Genomic DNA, 26,778 nt, shown 5'->3' with positions numbered 1-26,778 from the left:
ACTCCAAGTCCATCAAGACCCAGAGAGAGAAGAGAAAAAAAGGAAAGAAATTTGGAAGTAGTAATAAGTGTGGGTGTGAGTTTGAAGGAAAGCAAGGGCTGAACCATAGGGGAAAATGGGCAAGAGTGTGTGTGTGTGTGTGTGTTTATAGAATTAATAGTTAACCCATATCTGCAACTTTGGGAGAACTACTGTTGCTTCCAATGGAGGGAATAGGATACAGACTTCTAATGGTGGGAAAGGTGTGGAATTATACCCCTGTCATCTTATAATTCTGTAAGTCAATATTGAGTCACTAATAAAATTTTTAAAAATACAACCATGCAAAGAATATATGCTATTGTATCTAACAGAAGCTGTGCAAGATTTAAAAGGTATGCTAGTATTCCAAGAATTTTCCTTTCTGTGTCATTAGACATTGATTCTGAGAGCACTTTTTTTGTTGTTGTTGTTGTTTATTTAACATTTAATTAGAGATTTGGACGCCATCAGCTTTCAAACAAAGGCTCAGCAGCACTGCTTCTTTGCATTTAGTTTGAGGAGAAAAACTTCAGCCATATAGAGAATTTGATGTCTGTAATATGTACTAAAAGATCAGCTGGTCTAACTCTACAGGGCTAATAAAAAGGAAATTTTTTCTTGTGCTCAGGTCTTATGAATTACAAATAATCACTCACTTTGGAAGATAGCACATCATAATTTTTTTTTTTTACAAATATGCACAAATCTATTTTAAGATCCAAGGAAAAAGATGTTTGAAAGTCTCAGATGGACTCAGTTTTGATTTCGTGGGGAAACATAGTCTTTTACCATATGGATGCTTTTAAGGGGGCCTTCAGCTGGGGCTCAGTAATGACACCCCAGTGGCTAAATAAGGGATTTCTTTCCTTCTAACATTATTTCTCTGTTATTAAAGGTGGGGAAACCTTCCACAAATAGCATACTATTAGAGTGCTTTAGGGGGTGTCTTGGGAATCAAGGTTATGTGTCTGCTCCAGAAATACTGTCTGTAATTATCATTCCTCCATGGTTCTGAGGATGCAGGCTCAGTATTTTCATTAATTTTTGGATTCTACAAGTCTGAAGTGTATGCTTGTGCTTGATATTCAATATTATTCAGTAGGAGATTTTATTGTTTTTTTTTTTCTTAAGGTCACAGGTTTTCTCCCTCCCTCCCCCCATAATAAATATTTCCTGGCTTTTTTTGTCTGCTAAAATGAAAAGGTATGAAAGACTAGATTTGAAAAAAGAAAGAAGTTAGAAATGAGACTCTCACAAACCTAAGATACTATCTTCCTTATCCATAAGCTGCTAGTATGGATATTAAATGAGAGATCATTCATATCTAATAACAAGTAACTGAAGAGGGTGCATGAGGCTGACTAGCACATTGATTTCCATCCCCCCAGCTTTTCATAATATTTCCAACATCCATATATCCACCCTGTAGTTGCAGCTCCTATTAACATTTTACTATCCTTACTTAGCCCCGTACCTATACATCCCTCTTTCATCAGTCTATCTTATCGCGTATATGCCTAAAAGATAAATTATAGGCTTCCACCAATGTCTACCCCCAAAATTCAGTTCAATATTTACCTTTCTATATGAAACACACATGTTGATATAGATATAAATATATATACACACATATATATGTGTATATATATATGTATCTATCAATGTAAAATCTTAAGTATGCATTTTCTGAGTTTTGACATATGTTTACCTGGGTACTCTCATCTCTCTCCAGATAAAAATTTATACCATCACCCCAGAAAAATCCCCTTATGTTATTTTCATGTTAACATTCGCCCTTACACCCCTCCCTGTGGTGACTGATGATTTGATTTTTTTCCCCTCTATACAATCATTTTGCTGACTTTAAATATCCTATGAACAGAATCTAATAATATAAATTGTAAGTGTAAGCCTTCTTTCAACAAGCACACTATTTTTATGATTTAGTAAACTACTATAAATAGTAGTAGTTCATTCCTTTATATTAGATTAGTTGTCCATTGTAGGAGTATACCATAGCCTGTACATCCATTCATATTCTCTTGATATACCCAGATTTAGGCTAATGTGAATATAGCTGTTGGAAACATTCCTATACAAGTTGTTGAGGGTATTCCTATACAAGTCTATTTACAAACATAAGTTTTTGTTTCCCTTGGGAAAAGATCCAGTTGAGTAATTGTTAAATGGAAGGACAATCATGTTTAGTTTTGAAGGAAACTGCTATTCCTTTTTCTGATGGGTATATCATTTTTTAAAAAATTCAGCTGTAATTTTTTAAAGTGTTTATTTACTTATTCCCTTTTGTTGCCCTTGTTGTTTTATTGTTGTAGTTATTGTTGTTGTTGTTATTGATGTCATTCTTGGATAGGACAGAGAGAAATCGAGAGAGGATAGGAAAACAGAGAGGAGGACAGAAAGACACCTGCAGACCTGCTTCACCGCTTGTGAAGCAACTCCCCTGCAGGTGGGGAGCCAGGGACTCGAACTGGGATCCTTACACTGGTCCTTGCACTTTGCGCTGCCTGCGCTTAACCCACTGCGCTACCGCCCGACTCCCGGGTATATCATCTTATAGAGTTCTGGTTGCTCTACATCCTTCCTGACATCACGCAGTGCCACTTTTTTATTTTAAATATATATATTTAAGATTTTATTTAGTGATTACTGAGAGAGATAGGAGGAGAGAAAGAAAGAGAACCAGGCATCACTCTGGTACATGAACTAGGAACCTAATACTTGAGACTCGAACGCTTTATCCACTTTATCCAACTCCTAGTCTTTTGACTTTAAACCACCTTGGTAAGTATGTAGTGATATTGCATTGTGGCTTATATATATAATATTTATTTATTTTCCCTTATTGTTGCCCTTCTTTTTTATTGTTGTTGTAGGTACTATTGTTGTTGCTATTGATGTTGTCGTTGTTAGATACTACAGAGAAAAATGGAGAGAGGAGGGGAAGACAAAGAGGGGGAGAGAAAGACAGACACCTGCAGACCTGCTTCACGGCCTTTGAAGCGACTCCCCTGCAGGTGGGGATCCAGGGGCTGGAACCCGGGTCCTTGTGCTTTGGGCCACCTGCACTTAACCTGCTGCGCTACTGCCTGTAGAAATAATAGTTAAGGCTAGGAGTATGGATCGACCTATCAACGCCCATGTTCAGCAGGGAAGCAATTACAGAAGCCAGACCTTCCACCTTCTGCATCCCACAATGACCTTGGTTCCATGCTCCCAGAGGGTTAAAGAATAGGAAAGCTATCAGGGGAGGGGATAGGATACAGAGTTCTGGTGGTGGGAATTGTGTGAAGTTGTACCCCTCTTATCCTATGGTGTTGTCAATGTTTCCTTTTTATAAATAAATAAATAGTAAAAAAGAGAAAAAGAAAAATAATAGTTAACCCATATCTGCAACCTTGGAAGAACTGTTGTAGCTTACAGTGGATGGACTGGGGATTCAGAACTCTGGTGCTGGGAATGGTGTGGAGTTGTATCCCTGTTATCTTGTAATTATGTAAATAAATATTAAATCACTAATAAAAAAAGAAGTTATGGACATGTAACTATTGGGACATTACTCTGTCATTAAAAAAAATGATATTGTGTCCTTTGGGACAAAATGGATGGAACTGGAGGAGGTTATGCCTAGTGAAGAATGTAAGAAGGCAAAAGACAACTACCAGGTAGTTTTGTTCATATGTAGAATATAGAGAAATGAAGTACATGAACTTGCAAAGAAAGAAAAACATGGAACTAGCCAATTTGTGGGGAAGTGGGGGAGGCCACAGAACTTTGGTAATGGGTGAGGAGCAGAACTATACCCCTGCATTTTTTTTCTATCTTGTAAGCAATTATTAAATCACTAATAGGAATTTAATTTACTCTCTTTATTAATGAGTATAAGTTCTTTATCCGGGAGTCGGGCGGTAGCACAGCGGGTTAAATGCAGGTGACATAAAGCGCAAGAATCGGCATAAGGATGCAGGTTCAAGCCCCCAGCTCCCCAAATGCAGGAGAGTCACTTCACAAGCAGTGAAGCAGGTCTGCAGGTGTTTTTCTCTCCCCCTCTGTCTTTCCCTCCTCTCTCCATTTTTCTCTGTCCTATCCAAAAACAACAACATCAATAACTATAACAATAAAACAACAAGTGCAACAAAAAGGAATAAATATTTTTAAAAATTTTTTTTAAAAAGTCTTTATCCATTCTAGACATCAATTTTCTGTCAAGGTTGTGTTTCACTGATCTTTTCTCTGAGTCCACAACTTACCTCCTTATGATGCCTATTCATTTCTTCTTACTATTTTATTTATTTATTTTTCCCTTTTGTTGCCCTTGTTGTTTTATTGTTACAGTTATTATTGTTGTTGTTGATGCTGCTGTTGTTGGATAGGACAGAGAAAAATGAGGAGTGAAGGGAAGGACAGAGGGGGAGAGAAATATAGACAGACCTGCAGACCTACAGACCTACAGACCTACAGACCTACAACCTACAGACTTGCTTCACAGACAGTGAAGCAACTCCCCTGCAGGTGAGGATCCGGGGGCTCAAACTGGGATCCTTACACCGGTCCTTAGGCTTGGTGCCACCTGCGCTTAACCGGCTGTGCTACAGCCCGACTCCTTTTGTTTACTATTTTATTACCTTATGATGCCTATTCATTTTTTCTTACTATTTTATTAGAGACTTAATAGTGATTTACAAGATTATAAGCTATTCATTTCTTGGTGGTCTCTTTTGATGAGAAGCTTTTTTTTTTTTTTATTTTGACGAAGTCTGACTTACCTATTTTTTCCTGAGTATAGCTTTTAGAGATCAATACAAAGCACATTGATCCTCATAATTGGTATTTTCCAAATACCTACTGTAAGCTCAAGAAAGAGTAAATCTTTACTAGTTTCCTTGTAACAAATGTGTTTACCTCAAATAACATTTGTTTATGTTCACACTGGAAAAACAGAAGGAAATCCGGTGACGTATAAAGACCCACTCTCCAAAACATCCCCCAAAATGAAGTAATTTCTAGACTTTCTACTTTCACTTTGGTTTATAATAACAAGCTTTCTGTTTTGAAAGCTAGAAAGTGACACCACCAATAAAACCATCTGGGCATGGCCTTGCTATAGAATCAAGTCAACTCTTCAGCTTATGAATATCATAAGACATGTTTTTTTTAAAAAAGACAAATCATATGTTACTAAAAAATTATGTCTGTCATGAACAAAATCTTCTCTGCAAGTTTTTAAAAATTAAACTGAAAGAAAGAAGTTGATAGAGATATCCAGCTCTCAAGAGATAGCATGGGGCAAAATTAATGGCAACTTGTGAAGGGAAATAAGTGATCAAGAGAAAGGCAGAACTTGGACAAATACAGACACTAACTAGCAGAAGTCACATAATGATTTCCAGTATGTTCATAGACTTTGGATTGAAACTTTCACAAAGACTGACTGAATGAACCCCAAAACTTTTGCCAGTTGCTCTGTCAGTCAAGCTGTTTGATTTCTCCTTGTTTCTTGTTTGCACCAAAAGAACGAAAACAGACATGACATTTTGAAAACTGTATACCTAACTTCCTTGTTGTTCTGGCCTACTTTCTCTAAGACACTGTCTTGAGGACTTGGGGGTTGAATATGGTCTTCCTTCCTTCCTTCCTTCCTTCCTTCCTTCCTTCCTTCCTTCCTTCCTTCTCCTTTCTTTCTGAAATGGTAGTTTTTGCTGTCTTTCTTTTCTTCCTTTCTTTCTTCATTTTTATGAGAAATGGAAAGAGAGAGAAGGGAGAGTGAATGTGGTCTTTTAAACCTCATACAAGTTAGGTCTGCAGGTGTCTATCTTTTTCTCCCCCTCTCTGACTTCCCCTCCTCTCTCCATTTCTCTCTGTCCTATCCAACAATGACATCCATAACAACAACAACTACAACAATAAAACAAGGGCAAAAAAAGGGAAAATAAATAAATAAATATTAAAAATTTTTAAATCAAACTTTATACAAGTTAAGCTGGGGTGTCTACCTTTCTGATTCTATCTTCTCCTAGTGATCATTAACATTCTGTAACTCTTTTGAATGTAGGTTATCCTAGACCTTTTGCTTCTAATGTTTAAATATTGATTGATTGATGTAACTTTTTCATGAGAGGTTGATAAAGAAAACAAGTGAGATCAAATCTTAAATCTCTTATGAGGTATGAAGCTGGGACCCCACTCTTACAAGTCTACACTCTTTATCCACTGAGTGACCCCCCCAGAAACTACTTATAATTTTTAAAAATATTTATTTTATTTATTTATTCCCTTTTGTTGCCCTTGTTGTAGTTACTATTGTTGTTGTTATTGATAAAGTCGTTGTTGGATAGGACAGAGAGAAATGGGGGGGGGGGAGACAGAGATGGGGAGAGAAAGACAGACACCTGCAGACCTGCTTCACCGCCTGTGAAGCGACTCCCCTGCAGGTGGGGAGCCGGGGGCTCGAACTGGGATCCTTATGCCGGTCCTTGCGCTTTGCGCCACGTGCACTTAACCCGCTGAGCTACCACCCGACTCCCTCTACTTCTAATTTTAATAACCCCTCCTTTATGAATAAAGAAATAGTTCAACTGATAAAACACTGGACTTTCATGCCTGCGTTTCCTTGTTTAATCCCTGACATTGCACTTATCTGAGTGGTGTCCTGGTTTGTCTCTCTTCCCTTCTGTCTTGTATGAAGCTCTTATATTTAATCAAATAAAAACTTTAAAATAAAAACATTAACTAAAATTGCTCCCCTTTGTTAGAGATTGTTATTGATGGAAGAAAAGCATTGAAATTTAAAATGAATTATGTTTACTGAAAGCAGGCTGGAATTAGCAATGAATTTTTGTTTTTATTGAATAGAGTAGGTTTTAATAACCTAACAGAATAGTTACTAGTTGTTTCTCATCAAGAACTACCTTTAAGAGAGTCAGGCGGTAGCACAGCGGTTTAAGCGCACATGGTGCAAAGCGCTAAGGACAGGCAGAAGCATCATGGTGTGAGCCCCTGGCTCCCTACCTTCAGAGGAGTCGCTTCACAAGCGGTGAAGCAGGTCTGTAGGTGTCTCTCCATCTCTGTCTTCCCCTCCTCTCTCCATTTCTCTCTGTCCTAACAACGATGACATAAATAACAACAATAATAACTACAACAACAATAATAAAATTAACATGGGGCAACAAAAGGGAAAAATAAATAAATATAAAAAAATAAAAAATAAGAAGAAGAAAAAGAAAAAGGAACTACCTTTAAATGTGAGTTACAAAGAGTGAACACCAATTTCCGAAGCTCTGGGAAGTACTAATGCTGGAGGACACTGTATGAATTGTTTATGTACCCAGCAGGCTGGGGAAGTATCTAGGATGACCATGACTTCTCTACCCCATCAATCCCCATCCATTGCTTGAGTATGAAGAATAGATGTGGATGGTAAATTCTTCTTGGCTCTTGGTTCTGTTCCTGAAGAGAGAAGATGAAGACAGGAGCAGAGGCTAGGGTTTGAGCTAGAAAAGTCGAGAAGAACTTCAGGGTCTCTAAATCGAGATAGTACTTAGGGTAAGTACAGGCATGGCTAGTGTAATTCACAGGTAAAAATGAATGGGGTGCAAGTCACAGAGCCACATGGTAAATTAGGCCTGAGTGTGCAAGGGGATTAAATCACTTCCTAACAATTTGCCAACAAAATAAGTATCTGCATTTAGCATCATAAGTGACCAGAAAATGAACCCAAAATATTTCCCCAGTTTCTTCTCTCTGGAATAATGATTGCTGCTATTACAGTGTCTCCCTTTAGGCTATCGAGGATCTTGGCAAATCCAGAGCAAGGCCAATCTCATTGGCCTGCAGTGGGGGTAGTCAAGTGGGCCGTTGAATTTGTTGTGAAATGTTAGAAGCTGTGTTTTCCGTGCAACTATTGGGCACTCTCATTGCCAACCCTTCATTTTTATTTAAATTTTATTAGTGATTTAATACTGATTTATAAAATTATAAGGTAACAGTGGTCTAGTTCCACACTGTTTCCACCACCAGGGTTCTTTATTCCCATCCATTCAACTAGAAGCTACAATAGTTTTCCCAAGGTTACAGATATGAGTCAAGCCTTCCTAAGACCATCTTCTGTGCATGCAGAAATAGTCTTTATACCAATGGAAGATGGAGGTGAACCTATCCAAAATTCAGTCTTAGAATTGTTCATTCTTTTTTTTTCCTCCCTCATTTTGAGCTGCTTTAAAATGTATAATATAAAGTAAGATACAGAAACTTGAATCATCATTTCAGTCTTAAATTTAACTCACATTCCTTGACTTAACTGTGGAGTCTTTCATGAGCAGGAGAAGCGAGGCTAAATAAGGGACGTGGATAATGAGACCTGAGATCCACCAGAAATAAATGGATATATTTCCTCTCCCCCCTGTCTCTTTCTGCCTTTTTCTGTCTGACTTTCCTTTTCCTCTTCTTCCTCCTCCTCCTCCTCCTTCTTTCATCCTCCCATTAATATTCTTGGGTGGCCAAACAAAGAGACTTTTTACAGAATGGGAGATTTTTATATGCTATATATCAGACACTAAAATATATGAAGAGTTCACCAGATTCTTCAAAAACAACAACAAAACCCAAACATATAATCCCATTTAAAAGTGGGGAGAGGATATGAACAGAATATTCACCAAGAAAAAGAGAGAGAGAGAGATCCAAAAGGCCAATAGACATAAGAAAAAATGCTCCAAGTCATTGATTGTCAGAGAATTGCCAATAAAGACAACAATAATACATCACTGGGGTAGAGGAACCCTCCTACAGTTGCTGATGGGAATGTAAATTTGTCCAGGCCCTGTGGAGAGCGGTCTGGAAACTCTAAGAAGGCCCTACACTTCCTCTCCTGGGGATATGCTCTGAAGAATCAAACACAGCCATCCAAAAAGATCTTTGTTTACTTATGTTCATAGCCAAAACTTGGAAGCAACCTAGGTGTCCTACAACAGGTGAGTGGCTGAGAAAGTTGTGGTATATATACACAAGGAATACTACTCAGCTGATTTATAAAATGATGAATTCTGGGGCGGGGTATTGGCACACCTGGTTGAGCTCACATGTTACAATGTGCAAGGACCCAAGTTCAAGACCCCAGTCCCCCACTTGCAGGGGGAAAAGCTTCATCAGTGGTGAAACAGGGCTGCAGGTGTCTCTCTGGCTCTCTCCCTCTCTATCCCCTCATTTCTCTCAGTTTTTGGCTGCTTCTATCCAATAAATAAATATAGTAAAAAAAGTTTTTTTAAATGATGAATTCCCCTTCTTTACCTCATCTTAAAGGAGTCATGTTAAGTGAGATAAGCCAGAATGAGAAGGATGAATATGGGATGATCTCACACAAAGAAAGAAGTTGAGAAATAAGAACAGAAAGTAACAGAAAGGGGAAACACAAAGTAGAACTTGGACTGGGTTTTGGATTGCACCCACGTGAAAAACTTGGAGTGTGTGTGGGGGGTGGGTGAGGGCTTTCAGGTCCTTGTGAAAGATGGTGGAGGAGGGCCTAAGTTGGGGATGAAAATGTTCTGTGGAAAACAGAAATTGTACACATGTATCAACAACTGTATTTGCTGTGAACCATTAATCTCAATAAAAAATTAAAAATAAAATTGAAGGTACCTTTAAAAATTTTTTGGGTGGCAGCTGTTTCTTCTGTAATTAAAAAAAGTTTTTTTTTTTTTTTTTCCCCACCTAGGAAAATAATTTACATAGTAGAAGCATTAGTGTTGTGTTCCTGAGTCTGATCTCCAGCACTGCATGGATGGAGAAGAGCTCTAAGGGGGCTGGGCGGTGGTGCACTGGGTTAAGTGCACATAGTGCGAAGCGCAAGAACGGGCGTAAAGATCCCGGTTCAAGCCCCCGCTCCCTGGTTGAAGACCCCGGCTCCCCAGCTGCAAGGGGTTCGCTTCACAGGCGATGCAACAGGTCTGCAGGTAGTTCTGGCTCTCTCCTTCTCTATCTCCTCTTCCTCTCTCAATTTCTCTCTGTTCTAATAAAATGGGAAAAAAAAAATGGCCTCCAGGAGCAGTGCTAGCACCAAGCCCCAGCAATAACCCTGGAGAGAGGGAGAGAGAGAAAGAGAGACGCTCTAGGCTTATCTTTCTCCTTCTGTCTGTCTTCTGTGAAATCTTCTCACTCTCATAATAATAAAAAAACCCATTTATTTACTTATTTTTTAAAGATTTTATTTACTTATTCATGAGGAATGATAGGAAAGAGAGAAAGAACCAGACATCACTCTGTTACATGTGCTGCTGGGAATTGAACTCAGCACCTCATGCTTGAGAGTCTGAAGCCCTATCCACTGCGCCACCTTCCAGACCACACACCTTACTTATTGAATGAAAGTGATATAAGAGCACCAGAACCTCAGCAATACACATCCTACACTCTGCCCACTGAATGCCCACCTGGCCATGGCAGTGGCAGAGCCCTCTTTGTAAGGAACAAAAACGGAGATCAGAGGGAAAGAAGCCTGGTAAGAAAGAAAACTGAAGAAACCTTTCTTGTGACGGAATACGAATCGACAATAAAAAATGTTATTTAGATGGTTATGTTGATAACAGAGCAGGGAGTCAATTCTGTGCAGAACCTTGACTTAGTTTTTAGGCAAGGTAATTCCCTTTTCTTTTGACTTATTACTGAAGTTGTGCAGGAACATCTGGCCGGCTGGCTTCCTAAAGGGAGGGTTCAGCCATTGTGACTGTCAAGTGTGCTCCAACTTGTCTTAGTGCCATAAGGTTTATCTGAGTTGCAGAATATCTATGATCTTTCAAGATCCAAATTCCCCTTTAAACTGATGTTTGTCTTTCATTTACTTCCTAATTAGCATTCAGCTTTCAACCCCAGAGTGAGCTGCCAGAGGCTTAACGCCTCCCTTGGTGGTGACCCTCTTTGTCAATCCTCTGAAGTAAATTCATAGGATTCTTCCGTGAATTTTTTACTTTGCTTTGTGGGCAGGAGGTCTGTGAATGTTTAGTTGACAATACATGTGCGCCTCTCTCATTTCCTGTTTTTAAGGGCTGCACTTAATTTATTTGAAAGGGTGGAATATTTTAAATTACAATTCAGCAGTTTTTCTAAGGAAGGCTGTAAAACACAATGAGCAAGGAGTTTTACTTCCTCCTTCCAATTGTTACTCCCTGTTTTGAAATCTTAATATCCTTCAGTGAGTGGCAGTCACTGTAACTTAGCCTGGGACATTCTCAACAGAGACCGTGCCTTCCATGGCTGGAACTGTAGGGGGCCACAGGATCCCTGCACACTATAATTCCATGTTTTCCCAGATTCCTTACTAGGACTCAGAATGCGTTTGCCTATGCTTGATAGTAGTCTGTCATGTTACGTACCCCCACCCTAGCATTTAGATTTGCTACAGAGCATGGTTGTTCATCCAATCAATTGAAACCTTTCTTCAGCAACCCTAACAACACCTGGTAACGATCACTGACAAATGTTTAAAAAAAAAGAAAGAAAAGAAAACCCTTGAGTTGGGGAGAAAGTATAATGGTTATACAAACAACTTCCATGCCTTTGGCTTTGAGGTATCAGGTTCAGTCCCAGCACCACCATAAGCCAACGCTGAGCAGTGCTCTGATAAAACAACAACAACAACAAAAACCAAGCAACTTGACCACATCTAGCCATTGAAACAGGTCCCTGTGGAAGGCAAACAGGGTCAGTTCTATTCACAGAGTCACCATATGTGGCCAGAAGAGTGTCAGACCTTCAAAAATAGGACCTGGATGTAGAGGCTCAGACAGGCACCCTAGACAGAACCTTGCCTTATTTTTTAGGCAGGATAATTCTCTTTGCTTTTGACTTATTACCGAAGTTGTGCAGGAACATCTGGCTGACTGGCTTCCTAAAGGGAGTGTTCAGACATTGTGCCTGCCTGTCAAGTCACAGGTCTAACCAGGTCTGCTGCCATTTTGGCTTCCTTGACTCCTATTGGCCAAAGCCAGTGCCGGAGCAGGAGATTTGACCTAGAGTGTGCATGTCTCATCTTCTCTTACACCAGCATATGCCACAACCACAGTCTTTGTAGTGGTTGGAGTAAGAGTTCATATAAAACTTTGGAGGTGGAGAAAGGGAGGGAGGGAAAGAGGGAGGGCGAGAGGGCCAAGTTTCTATCTCTAGTGCTAATTTGTTCTTAGGGCAGGGCAAGAGGAACGTTTTCTGAGGGTGGCAAGATCTCTGGCTGTGTCCCCAGTGGCACCTTTCCAAGCCTTCTAGCTACGTATATTTCACCTCCCAGACTAACTCTGAACTTTGTTGGGGTGCAGTTGGGTTGTCTGCTGCCCCTGCAGGCACACTGGGACACTCCTTCTAGAATGCTGCTAGAATGAGCTCTCCTCAGGCCTCTCTGGGCAATTCACAGCTGAAGGATGTGCAGAGAGACATGGCAGAAGCCGGGCTGGAGGCAGGGCCAGGGCATGGAGAAGAAGAGAGAGGACCTGCCAAAAACATGCACAGACAATTCCGAGGCAAACACATGTTCCCACAAAGATATAATAGTTGTGTGTGTATAAGATACCCTCCTGAAGTCCCCTTGCATGATCATTCCAGTTAGTCTAGCCACCTTGAAGGCATATTTCAAAGGCTGATTGAGTAATCCATTGTGTGGTGATTAGCTGTTAATGAAGCTGAAAATACCTAAATCATCCAACAGGTAATTGAATTAATTTTTTTTTTTTTTTTACAGTTACACTACTACCAGACGGGTTGGTGTCATCAGAGAGACAGACCTAGGGATTTGGACAGATGTTTGCACAAAGAGATAGAACGTGCACATACAGTCAGACACACATATATACACCTAGGCCAGAGGAACCACAGAGAACATGATGGGGGAAGGAGGAAGAAACGGAAATTTCAAGGACAGTCATAACTGAAGCATGTGAACTGCCAAGACTGTGGTTCAGAGGGTAGCTTTCAGGCTTGCAGGCGTAAGACACTGGTGGATCCCTGGTACTGCATGTGTAAGATCAGTGCTTTGGTCTCTCTTTCATGAAATAAACACACCTTAAAATAAATAAGTTAAGGGGGTTGGGTAGTGGAGCAGTGAGTTAAGCGCATGTGGCGCAAAGCGCAAGGACCGGCGTAAGGATCCCGGTTTGAGCCCCCAGCACCCCACCTGCAGGGGAGTCGCTTCACAAGTGGTGAAGCAGGTCTGCAGGTGTCTATCTTTCTCTCCCCCTCTCTGTCTTCCTCTCCTCTCTCCATTTCTCTCTGTCCTATCCAACAACAAACAACATCAACAATGGTAATAATAATAACCACAACGAGGCTACAACAAGGGCAACAAAAGGGGGAAAAAATGGCCTCCATGAGCGGTGGATTCATGGTGTAGGCACCGAGCCCAGCAATAACCCTGGAGGAAAAAAAAAACTAATAAGTTAAATAAATAAATAAGGAAGAGTCTGAAACCCAAGGTAATATTGTGAAATTAATTAAGTTCATGCATCATTCCACCTGCATTCTTTTTTTGCAGTTGGCACCAAGGCTATTGGAGCTTTCACGACAAATATTTCACTCCTGGCAGTTCCTTCCTTCCTTCCTTTCTTCCTTCCTTCCTTCCTTCCTTCCTTCCTTCTTTCCTTTTTCTCTCTTTTCTTCTCCCTTTTTTTTCCAACAGACAGAAATGGACGGAGGACTAGAGAGGGAGAGAGAAAGGTAGACACCTGCAACACTGCTTCATCACTCATGAAGCTTTCCCCCTACAGGTGGTGATCGGCGGCCTTGAACCTGGGCCCTTGCACGTGGTATCATGTGACCTCTACTGAATGTGCCACCATCTGGCCCCTCCTTCTTCTTTTTCAGTACCATCCTCTCAGACCAGTCCTTAAGTTAACTTCCCATGGTGGGTGATGGTGGCAGATGGGGAGGAGTTTGACACTTTGTCAACAATTGTTTAATATCTATATTAAACTATTAATTATTATTTATTTACAACCCAGCCATTTTTATCCCCTTGGGGGTATAAATTGGTCAAAATTTCAACTCTTTGATCTTCAGTGGATCTTCATATTTTTTTCAGAAAGGGCTCATGAAGATCCAAAAGAATAAAAGCTTGATGGTTGAATTGTAAATTGAGGGTAATAGCTTTAGTCTGGAGACTTGACCTTGCTCAAACATGCTTTTTAAGTAAAAGCTTCCTCTGGATAGTCCTAAAAACCAGAAGTATAGGGAAGAAACAGTAGTCAGGTTAAGATGTGGAGTGCAGTGGGAGCAATTCATTGGGCAGATACTGTACAAAAGGATATTGATGCACATGGAGAGTTTGAAGAAACAGACTCAACAGAAGCAACAGAGAGAACCCAGGAGCTGGTGTTAGAATCACTAATATCCCTCTTTCAAGAAACTTGGGAACTTTTTGGTGATAGGAGATGTAGATAGTTACAATATAGGTGATCATCTAGTGTGTTCAAAATCAGGTCTTGGTTGGGGATGATAATGTAATGTTTATGTAAAGAAACTCTCCTTCCTGAGGTTCCAGTGTCCCAAATTCAATCCCGCACTACCATAAACCAGAACTGAGCAGTGCTCTGGTTAAAAACAAAAACAAACAAACAAACAAACAAACAAACAAAAAAGTCTAATCTCACTGAACACTGGAATAGAATTCAGAGGCCAGAAATAATCTGGCCTTTTATGGTCATCTAATTTTTGACAAAGAGGCTCAAATCATTTAATGGAGAAATGATTTTCCAACATCAACAAATGATGTTGGAAAAATTGGGTTGAAATGTGCAGAAGAATGAAACTGAACCACTACATTTTATCACACACAAAAGTAAACTCCAAATGGATCAAGGAATTGAATGTTAGACCAGAAACTATCAAATGCTTAGAGAAAAATATTGGCAGCACTCTTTTCAATCTAAGTTTTATAGGCATCTTCAACGACACAAATCCAACTACAAGGAAGACAAAATAAAAAAATAAACGCGTGGAACGACATCAAATTAAAAAACTTCTGATACAACAGAAGAAACCACTACTCAAACAAAGAGATTTCTTACAGAATGGGAGAAGATCTTTACATGCCACACATCAGACAAAAGAGTAAATAGAATACTAATGATGCCCAAAACGTCCATGCCTGACACTGAGGACCCATGTTCAATCCTCAGCATCACTAGCTCCCAGTTTTGCCAAAACTGAGCAGATCTGATAGAATCAAAAATAAAATAAAATAAAAAATAAAAAATCTGAAAGAAATTCTCTCATCCTGAGACATTGCAAAATTGTGGACATTTACCTCCTAAGGAAACAAATATTTTCCTCCTTTTCCATATTTTCAAAAAATTCAGTTAAACTGGTCATGGCTTTCTGTGAATATGAGTAAATAACTATTAAGACTAAAGAACAGGAGGAAAAAAGAAGCAAAGTCAAATGTCTATTTCTTGACCTGGAGACTACTTCTCTGTGAGACAGAGGCAGAAAAAAAATAAAGTTGACCCTATATGTGGAGTATGGTTCTCTGTAACCTAGCTTCCCATATGTTGGGAAGACTTCAGTAAAATATAAAGTGTTGTCCAGAGTTGCTTCAGGGAACACAGGAAAGGCTCTCATGCCCAACAATTTGAACTTGACCTAAGGATAACCCCTGGTGGAGCCCAAATCTGGGAGAGGGCATGTTTGTTTTGAATGCTGCAGTTTAAAGGTGGAGGTATTTCTGGCAGAGAACAATGCCTGGCACAGTATAGACACAAAAATAAATATTTGTTGATGACACAGAAAAGTTCTTTTCAAATCAACATTTTCTCAGCTCAGAAATGGTATCAAAGGGAGTCAGGCAGTAGCGCAGTGGGTTAAGCTCAGGAGGTGCAAAGTGCAAGGACCACCATTAGGATCGCGGTTCAAGCCTCGGCTCCCCACCTGCAACGGAGTCGCTTCACAAGTGGTGTAGCAGGTCTGCAGGTGTCTTTTTCTCCCTCTCTCTGTCTTCCCCTTCTCTCTCTATTTCTCTCTGTTCTATCCAACAATGATGACATCAATAACAACAACAATAATAACTACAACAATAAAACAACAAGGGCAACAAAATGGAATAAATAAATATTAAAAAAAAAAGAAATGGTATCAAAGTAGCATAACGTTAGAACCCCATCCATCTCTTTAAAAGATCACTGTTTCCTATTTCCATGGTAACTAGAAGACTTTGAATTGCCAAAACTTGAGAGATACTTCAGATGAAAAATCAGGAAAAAAAATTAAAAACAAATGTTATAGGCAGCATGTATTACAATGTGGGGAAGGCTTTGAAGTTTGGAGAGATTTTTCTTGTTTTCTTTGCTTGGAACAACACAACGATTTCTAGAACATAGCAATAGCAGCTCTTTGGGTCATGCTGCTGAATGTTCATCGAGTGGATTTTATTCTTTTCCTGAAAGATAAGGAGAGACCCATGAGCCTTGGCAGCAATCAGGTGATGGTAAGCTGTTGGAAAATGGTTCTCTAGGTAAATCTGTATGTTAACCACAATGAGAAGGCCAGTCTGGCTGAAGTGTCCTTGCTCCCTCCCTTCCAGGGATTGAACATTTATTGAGTACCTACTATTTTCAAGGTAATCTGTCCTACACACCAATAAATGAAAAATTACAACTCTGATAAGGGTTCCTAGGAGAAGGACGCACTAGAGTGTTAAGTGTGTAATAGGCAGAGCCAACCTGTCAGAGCAGCCAGGCCTTCTGAAGGAAGTATGATTAAGCCAAGTAGGAGGGAACTAGGCAGTGGTTAGAGAGCCCGGGGAGGGAGAGCATTCCAGGCAGTAGGAACTGCTGGGTAAAGGCCCTCTGGAGGAAATGAGTGTTCAAGGAACCTAAAGCAGGCTTAAGCAGTCTGTGTTGGCAGTATCCAAGTCAGAGGAATGAGCTTGGAGTAAAAGCCAGTTGAATCAGTGAGCAGGAACCAGCTCATTCCCAATGAGCTGGTTATGCACAGTCATAAGTCTTACAGGGCAGGTTTGTTCAGGATTTTGATCTCTTTCTCACTCTATGGTGAAGTCAAACTTTAACAGGAATATAGGACAGGGGTTTTGTTTTTGTGTATGTCACCTGGGAATGGCAGCTTCTGTTTCATCTAAAGCCTGTCAGAATATTGCCATAAATTCTAGTTTGTGATCCAAATTCCAAAGGATTATAATTTTATGAAATCCTTTAAACCTGGATTATATTCAAGATATATTAATTCATATAGGGGATCCAGAAAGTTTGCAAGAAGTCAAAATAAATCTGAAAAAGACCATTGCATGCTTTATCTAGAGGGGAAGTCCTCATTAAGGTATTTTCTTTTTATTATTATTATTATTAAATATTTATTTATTTTCCCTTTCATTGTCTTTGTTTTATCGTTGTTGTGGTTACTGTTATTGTTGTTATTGATGTCGTTGTTGGTGGATAGGATAGAGAAAAATGGAGAAAGGAGGGAAAGACAGACAGAGAAGGGGAGAGAAAGATACCTGCAGATCTGCTTCACCACTTTGCCTGTGAAGCGACTCCCCTGCAGGTGAGGAGCCGGGGGCTCGAACCTGGATCCTTAGGTCGGTCCTTGGCTTTGTGCCATGTGCGGTTAACCCGCTGCGCTACTGCCTGACTCGCCTTTTATTTTTATTTTGCACACAATTCTAATAAGTTGATTTCTTGGGTTCCAATGTCACAGCAGATGGGGAGCAACAATTCAGAAAGGGAAGAGGGAGGGGGGTTATGGTGATAAATAGAAGTAATGGGACAGCATTGGGCATGAAAAAACCAAAAGAAAGGAGAGAAAAACATAAAAAAAAAAGGTTACTAAAAAACTAACAACTCGGGCTGGAGAGGTAGCATAATGGTTATGCAAAAAGACTTTCATGCCTGAGTCTGAGATCCCAGGTTCAATCCCTGGCACCACCAAAAACCAGAACTTAGCAGAGCTGTGATAAAAACAAATAGCCAACCTAGTGGGGCCAGGTAGTGGCACACCTGGTTGAGCGCATGTGTTACAAATAGCCAACCTTGCAACTAAATGCAAAACAAAGAGAGTATGTTAGGAGAAAAAGACTGAGAGAAAGTCTGGGAAAATAGCTTAACTGGTAGAGCACTGGGCTTTCATACTTAAAGCTCCTAGTTTGAACCCCAGTACATATATCAGTGAGTCTCTGGCTTTTCTCTCTCTCTCCCTCTTTCTTTCTCTGTGCTTCATATGTAGTAAATAAAATACATCTTTTAGAAAAGAATGAAAGCATTCCTGGACTTGTATGCCTTGTTATATCTTGAGAATACCATTTTGTTTATAATAAAACTTCGTGATGAACAAGTCAACGAAGATCATGTTTAGAAAAATAAGTAGGGAGTCAGGCAGTAGCATAGTGGGTTAAGCGCACATGGCGGAAAGTGCAAGGACCTGCACAAGGATCCTGGTTCCAGCCCTGGGCTCCCTACCTGCAGGGAAGTCACTTCACAAGCGGTGAAGCAGGTCTGCAGGTGTCTATCGTCTCCCCTCTCTGTCTTCCCCTCCTCTCAATTTCTCTCTGTCCTATCCAGCAATAACGACATTAATAATAACAATAATAACTACAACAATAAAACAACAAGGACAATAAAAGGGAATAAATAAATACATAAATATTAAAAAAAAAAAAGAAAGACATCTAATAGGGCCTGGCAGTGTTGTAGCCAATTGAGAAAAGGGGACATTTCACAAGCTGTGAAGCAGGTCTGCAAGTGTCTAACTCTCTCCTCTCTATCTCTCTCTCCTCCCTCTCAATTTCTCTCTATCCTATCAAATAAAATAGAAAGAAGAAAAAAAATCCATATATATAGCCTCCAGGAGGATTTGTAGTGCAGTCACCAAGTCCCAGAAATAATCCTGATGGCAAGTAAAAAAAAAACAAAAAACAACCAACAACTTTGTATGGAGCCAGGCAGTGGCACACCTGGTTAAGTGCACAAGGACCCCAGTTCAAGTTTCTGGCCCCAACCTGCAGGGGGAAGCTTTATAAATGGTGAAGCAGTGCTGTAGGTGTCTCTGTCTCTATCTCTCCCTCCCTTCTCAATTTCTCTGTCTGTATCCAATAATATATATATATATATATATATATATATATATTTTTTTTTTTTTTTTTTTTTTTTTTTTTTCTTTACCAGAGCACTGCTCAGTTCTGGCTTATGGCGGTATGGGGGATTGAACCTGGGACTTGAGAGCCTCAGGCATGAAAGTCTCTTTGCATAACCATTATGCTATACCCCCACCCAATAAATAATTTTTAAAAAGGAAAGAAATATATTTAGATTGAAGCTGTATGGTGGCACACCTGGCTGAGCGTACATATTGCCATTCACAAGGACCCCAGCTCAAGCCTCTGGCTCCCACATGTGACACAGAAGCTGCATGAGCAGTGAAGCAGGGCTACAAGTATTGCTCCCTTTCCCTCAATTGCTCTTTGTGCTATCAAGTTAAAAATAGTAAATTAAAGGGGAGTCGGGCGGTAGCGCTGAACTTTAAGCGCACGTGGCACAAAGCTCAAGGACTGGCGGAAGGATCCCGGTTCCAGCCTCCGGCTCCCCACCTGCAGGGGGGTCGCTTCACAGGCAGTGAAGCAGGTCTGCAGGTGTCTATCTTTCTCTCCCCCTCTTTGTCTTCCACTCCTCTCTCCATTTCTCTCTGTCCTATCTAACAACGACGACATCAACTACAACAATACAAGGGCAACAAAAGGGAAAATAAATAATTAAAACAAAGAAAAATAGTAAATTAATATATTTTCAAAAGAAAGATATTGAGGCCAGATGGTGGCGTACCTGGTTCAGCGCACACACCATAGTGTGCAAGGACCAGGGTTCAAGCCCCTGGTTCCCACCAGCAGGGGAAAAGCTTCAGGAGTGGTGAAGCAGGGTTATAGGTGTCTCTCTGTCTCTTTCCTTCTCTATCACCCTCTCCCCTTTCAATTTCTATCTCTTTCCAATAATAAATAAATAAATAAATAAATAGATGTTAATCTAGCTTCAATGGCTAGGCAAAGCTGTTCAAGAGGTTTTGGTGCTTAAAAATGCATCTTGGTTAAATAAATAAATAAATAAACTCCAACAACAAGGAAAACAAAAATGAAAATAAACCAATGACACCAGAGCAAATTGAAAATTTTCTGCATGGTCAGAGGAACCTGCAGGTGAAGCAGGTCTGCAGGTGTCTGTCCTTCTCTCTTCCTCTCTGTCTTCCCCTCCTCTCTCTATTTCTCTCTGTCCTATCTAACAATGATGACATCAATAACAACAACAACAACAATAACTAGCAACAACAATGAAAAACAATAAGGGCAACAAAAGGGAAAATACGTAAATAAATATTAAAAAATTAAAAAAGCAGTTCTCTATAACTCTGGCTTCTTTTTAATATGATTCTGTAGAGGTGCTAATATAGATTTCAGGTTGAAAAATATTTGACACATCAGCTCTTGCTGACACTGCTTTTTTTTTTTATAAGTTATCTAATTCTGGGTTTGAATGAAGTCATTGGAAATGACACTTTTCATATCTGGAATGTCATGATGTTATTTTTGACAAAAATAAGTTCTTGAAGATTAAAAATAGTATCAGTAATACAATTATTATTTATAAAATATTAATAGAAATGTTAAAATATGTTGATTCTTCATATTCTTTATTGTTTAAATTCCAGGCTGTCTCTTAAATACAAATAATTTTTATCCAGGCATAATGTGCCTCCTTAATTTACTTGGTTGGCTTAATTTTATATCGTTTCATCTTCCAGATAGAAATGAGAATAAGCAAACACTGATCCATTTGGAAAATGTTCCCACAACATGTTTTAAAATGATATGAGAGGTGACATTATTTACTATAAATATGTCCTTCATACATGCTAGAGAACCCTTTGTCTCTCTAGGAAAATATTTATACTTTAGCGCTTAATGTATTAAATGTGTTTTCCTTGTGCCTTTTCACATCAGAGATTTCTTTTTTAAAAAAAAAAAGAACTGATAGACTGGTGCAGTTTTGAAGAAATCATTAATTTTCAAAATTATGATTCTCAATATTGTTGTTTTTTCAGTGTTTAACAGTGGAAGGTGCTTTTCCTTCCCAGTTGTCAGAGGTAAATAAATACTGAAATATTCTCTTTTTTAAGTATTTATTTTATAAAACTTGATGTGTTTTTTTATAGAGACATAAAGAAATCAAGAAGGAAGGAGAAGATAGAGAAAGAAAGAGAGACATCTACAGCATTGTTTCACTGCTCACGAAGCTTTTCCCCTGCAGGTGGGGGCCAGGGGCTTGAACCCAGTTCTTTCTGCATTGTAACTTGTGTGCTATCCTGAGTTCACTATTGTCCAGTCCCTTAAATAAATATTTTCACATTACTAAGTCGTGTTCTTGTGTCTATCTACGGCAAGCTAAACAAAATGCTTAGTGAAAAATCGTGATTAATATGAAAGAAATGACTAAAAGTCGTAATTAAACACAGGATTTCCTATTTCAGGCCTTCCAAGTTCTAAGGCTGGATGACCTGGCTACTGTTAAGTATTCAGCTTCTGGGAGATTTTTTTCACTTGGGAAGAACTTTGTTACTGTACCGTGGACCTGACTGAATAGAAGAATGGTGATCATCTGGTCAACTTTCATAACTTGCATTTATGCATGTTATATTTACACAAAAATCATTTTGCTAAAAATTAACCAGAGTGGATTATCTAATACTTAACATGAGCAAGCAGATTTTACCTCGTTTTGTCTTATTTTGTCATGTTTACATAGAGACAGAGGAAGTGAAAATGATCATAGTACCAAAGCTTCCTTCAGTGTGGTGGTGGTGGCGGGGGCTAGAATCAAGCCTTGATCTCACACACAGCATAGCAGCACACTATCCAAGTGAGCTATTTTGCTGGCCCTCACACGTTCCCTCATTAAGGTGGACTTAATCTTCAACGGACAAAAAAATTGAAACACATTAATTTATTTTTTCAAAATTCCATGTTGTAGCTGTAAAGGCTTTTGTCCCAACAGAATAAATATACTTTTCTAAGAAGATGTAAAGAGATGGATTAGTCTATATACACATTCTTATAATCACAGCAGATTGTAGAAGAGTACATCTTGAGGAATGAAATGTTACAGATTAGTAAGTGATAATGTGGGATGGAATTTTATTTCCCTATTTTGCCTGTTCTGAAGAATTACCACGGCATTGGTTAAAAACACAGAATCCCATGCTAGTTCTTTAGTTACTCCGGGTGAGTTTTACCATCTGGTAAGTATGACGAACTGTGAGTAACTGAGAAAGTTTTGGCTTTATTATCAGATAGAAGGCTGTATAGTTGAATCTGTTTGACCAGAGTTAGAGAGCCAAATAACCCTTCACAAATGCCTGAGTTTCACTTTCATCATTTGTTTCATACATAGAGAGCCTGAGGCACGAATTGAGTAAAGGACCTAGCACTGTGTCTGCATCCACCTCTAAAAATAGAAATGATAAAATATTAGTGGCTGGAACCCCTGACATTTAATAAAGATGAATTGAACCAAATTGCTCTCCTCTCCAAAGATGGATAATTGTTTCAAAGTTGTAATTTCTAGATTGATCATTCCTTGACCATTTTTTCTGTGCAAAATATTTGGCAAATATAATTGACCAGGAGGATTCTTCTGGCACTTCTCCTTGTTACTGGATATTTTGTTCTTAATGAGGTATTACTTCTAATATCTAATTCTTCCCTCATTTTTAGCCACATGAAGTAGAAATCTATCATTCCACTGAAAGGGAAAATGTTACTTGGCTCATAGGCTAATTTGCTGCTTTAAGTTTTTCATCCTCTCTAAATAATTTAATTATATTCTAGGGAACATAAAATGACTTTGGTCATAGATAAAATACATATATTTCCCAGTGTGAGGAAGAACACAAAAATCATATAACTTTGTGCCCATCTTCAAGTGACTTGTTCTTTAACCCTAATCCAATTCTCATGTCTAGGAATCTTCCTACTAATGGCAAAATGTTCTCTTAATTAACTGAGATGACTAGCAATAATGATGAGACAATGTCCCTTTTTCTTTCTGCAGGCCTCTTCCTATGTACCGGAACTCTGGAAAGTTGTCACCAGAGAGCAGTTTTCAAACTTGAGTGTAAAGAAACCTCACATGGGGGATGAGTGAGTATCTTAGTGACCAAACTGTATGCATTATGTTCTGGGGCATTTATGGGTCCTCTTTGAGAACCACTGCTCCAAGAAGTTGGTAAACTACTACTAAATTAAATAATTTTTAAGTTAATGAAGCATGACAGACCCGAGTAAGATTCCACTATGCTTTTCAAATAAATCCTTTGGTTTCCACCCTTCTATACATTTATGTATTCACCTGTGATAGGCTAGATGCCAAACATGCTGCCGGGGTGGGCACGGGTGTGTGTGTGTGTGGGGGGGTCTCTCTCTCTCTCTCTCCAGAGAGACAAAAGCTTAGCTAAGGGGAGTATTGTGTTTGAAGTCTGCCTAACCCTGGATCACACTGGTAGCTGATGAGATATGAGGATCATATAATTAGTCATTGCATTTGGGAAGCCTAGACTTTTTGTCCTTAAGATTACTTATCCAGGAGTCCAGCTCTAGTGCAGTGGGTTACGCGCAGGTGGCGCAAAGCTCAAGGACTGGCATAAGGATCCCAGTTCAAGCCCCCGGCTCCCCACCTGCAGGGGAGTTGCTTTACAGGCGGTGAAGCAGGTCTGCAGGTGTCTATCTTTCTCTCCCCTTCTCTGTCTTCCCCTCCTCTCTCCATTTCTCTCTGTCCTATCCAAGGGCAACAAAAGGGAATACATAAATAAATAAATAAATATTAAAAAAAGATTACTTATCCTTACATAATGAAAAACTTCTGAGCACAAGCAGAGCCTTAAAGCCTAGATTTGGTCCCTGAGATGTAGGGTCTCTTTGAAAAAGGCAATTAGAAGTAAATTTGGTAATGATTTCTAAGAGCGCCAGCAAAACCAGTGTAAATACCTTCAGAATGAGATATGGCACAAACACTAGCCAATGATAACATACTGTCAAGTATTTCTCCCTTGGCTCATGGGTGTAACTAGCCTCTGGGGAGACAGAAGCCTTGTACTTCAGTAGTGAACATTTGGGACTAAAGAGATGGCTGAAGCATACTCCCAATCCTCAGAGAATTTCTAACCAGGAAGAGAGAGAAGATGAATGGCTCAGACAAGTGTAGACATAACTGTGATGCTAGGCAGAATGGTATAAATGTCACAAGAAAGATTCCAATTATTAGAAGGGTTCAAAGAGGGAGAGATCACACACCTAGGTGGGTTTTTCCAGAGGAAGTGGCATTTGAGCAGACTCTTGAAGAAAAGGGTAGGAATTTGACAAGTTTCAAGAGAAGGGGAAGGACATTACAGGCATCAGGAATGTCTAGAGCAAATGTGCAGAATGGGGGAGGGGGTTAATTCTATAGAGATGGGAGCTAGTGGGACATAACAAAATGCCTGTTGGGATATTGGAAGTTGTGTTGTTTTTTTATTAAGAGATGGGCTGGGGTGGGGGGTAAACTCTCATGCCTGAGGCCTCAAAGTCCCAGGTTCAATCCCCCACAGTATAAGCTAGATCTGAGAAGTGCTCTGGTGGGGGGGGGGGGGGAGGAGAGGGGCTGGCAAGTTGGATTTGGTCAAAATTATATCTGTTTGAGCCATTTTAATATGTAGTAGGGAGACACAGGGACCTGACCAGGAAGGTGACACCATTAGAACTGTATTTAGGAAGCAGTATAGCTTGGTAGAGAAGAGAGAGAGAGAGAGAAAGAGAGAGAGAGAAAGAAGGAGGAGGAGGAGGAGGAGGAGGAAGGGAGAGAGACAGAGAGAGAGAGAGAGAGAAAATTCTGTAGAGAGGGGTTGTAGACAACAGAGCAACTAAACCTAAATAGAGGAATTATAGTCAAAGTCAAGTGGAATAAAGTTGGGGGGGTTATGAAGAGGTGACAGCAGTGATAATCTCAGGAAAATCTCACTTGGGGTTTGAGGTGAGCTTAGAATTTTTTTTTTTTTTTTTTGCAATAAAAGGAGGTGATTTACAAGAAAAAAACTGAAGTTGAGGCAATGTTGAGAGGGAAATGGTGGAAGATCTCCTAAGGGTAGGAGATAAGACCATAGCTAGCACAGGGTGTACATAAAATAGTTTGGAGGAAGAGAAATCCAAAAACGAGGCAAAGAAAGATGAGTTGGAGATGTAGGAGGTACTAGAAAGTGGAGGGAAGTTAGAGGGAGGGCAGTTCAGGACAATGATTCTACTGTATAGAGATTTTAGAGAAGGAATGCTGGGTCAGGTTGAGCTGGCGGCTCTGGATTCATCTTTGAGTCGAGTTAAAATAGATGACTCCAGCACAGGATGGCACCTTAAACCCAGTTCCCTTGATTCATTGCAAAATCGAGGTCTCTAAACATTAGGCAACTCCAGTGGCATCCATTTCCACTATGAATTAATTTCTTCCACTAACACCTGCTAGGACCCTTAATGAGTCACATATCCTGTCTGGGTCACCGGTTTTGTCATTTTAACTTTCCAGTTAAGCGATTATATATATGAAAACGTTTGTTAATCAACACATTATACAAGCCTAGATGGCAGCATGGTTGCATTTGGAGGCAGAACTCGAATTGCAGTTTACTTTTCAACTTCCTTCTCCTATCAGTTATTTTAAAAAATGTTTTTATTTTTTAAAAGAGATCCAGAGGGTCAGGGGTAGATAGCATAATGGCTATGTAAACAGTCATGCCTGAGGCTCCAAAGTCCCAGGTTCATCCCTCGCACCACCATAAACCAGAGCTGAGTAGTGCTCTGGTAAAAAAAAAAAAAAAAGTAAAAAACGAGTTCCAGAAATGGAATAACTGGGAGAGAGCTCCCCCATTCCCTTTTGCCTGCTCACATTCTTCCAGTTTTCTATCCAGGCCTTTCCCTAAGCATCGAGGAGGTGCCTAGAAAAATACCAGACAGAGATACAAAAACATGTCACCAACATTTTCCTAACAAGTAAAGCAGCTGTGGAAAGTCGGCCAGCGTCCTGTCCCCGGGGACCAGTAGCCTGGGGCTCTGGGAGACCTGACTCGGGAAGCGCTGAGACCTGGAGCTCAGCCGTCCCCAGGGCCCCGGACCCGAGTGGGCGTTCTAGCTCTTTAAATCCAGGCGACCAGGCAGTCAGGTGGATGTCTGCCAATAGCCTTAAAAAGAAGCGAGAAGTGTCAGAAGAGATTTATCTTCCACAATAGCGGCAGGATTAGAAAGATAGCTTCTCCGAAAAGAAAAAAAAAAAAAAGAAAAAGAAAAAAAGATGGGGGGGCAAACAGTGAGGGTTGTCTTCTAGGCGGTCATTAAGTCTGTGGCTGGGGACTCAGATTTGTGCGAGTCTGAGGAGTGAGAGGAACAATGTCCGCAGGCTTTGCCCAGTTCAGCCCGGGACTGGCTCAGCAGTCTCCAGCGCCCCGGCATCAGCGAGCAGGCTCTGCGCTCGCTCTCCCTCACTCGCGCTCCCACCCCGATTCCCGGACGGCGCCAGGGAGGCCGAGCGCGCGGTGCCCGCCTGGAGCGCTCAGGTTCCCCGCAGCCGGCGCCGGGGGCCAAGCGGCCCCAGACCGGGTGCACACCAAGAGAGCTCGCAGAGGCCGGGGCGCGCCGTCTGCAGCCTGCCGGGCTGTGCGCGCGCCCGCGGTGTGTGTATGTGTGTGTGTGTGTGTGTGTGC

At 40.2% G+C, this 26,778-nt stretch overlaps 1 protein-coding gene across 1 annotated transcript in view; it reads left to right on the top strand.

Moving 5' to 3' along the window:
* The window catches only part of NDUFAF2 (NADH:ubiquinone oxidoreductase complex assembly factor 2), a 445,591-nt gene extending 424,185 nt beyond the window's left edge, over positions 1-21,406 (top strand). The window contains exon 5 of the mRNA XM_060191304.1: positions 21,217-21,406. Coding sequence (XP_060047287.1) covers positions 21,217-21,370 — 154 coding nt within the window. The 3' untranslated portion in view covers positions 21,371-21,406. The remainder of the gene's footprint in view (positions 1-21,216) is intronic.
* The last annotated feature ends 5,372 nt before the right edge of the window (positions 21,407-26,778 follow it).

The sequence above is a fragment of the Erinaceus europaeus genome, chromosome 5, assembly GCF_950295315.1.
Source record: "Erinaceus europaeus chromosome 5, mEriEur2.1, whole genome shotgun sequence".
NCBI classification, from domain to species: domain Eukaryota; kingdom Metazoa; phylum Chordata; class Mammalia; order Eulipotyphla; family Erinaceidae; genus Erinaceus; species Erinaceus europaeus.
Note: the sequence above shows the minus strand (reverse complement) of the source record. Positions and strands in the feature narration are given on the sequence as shown.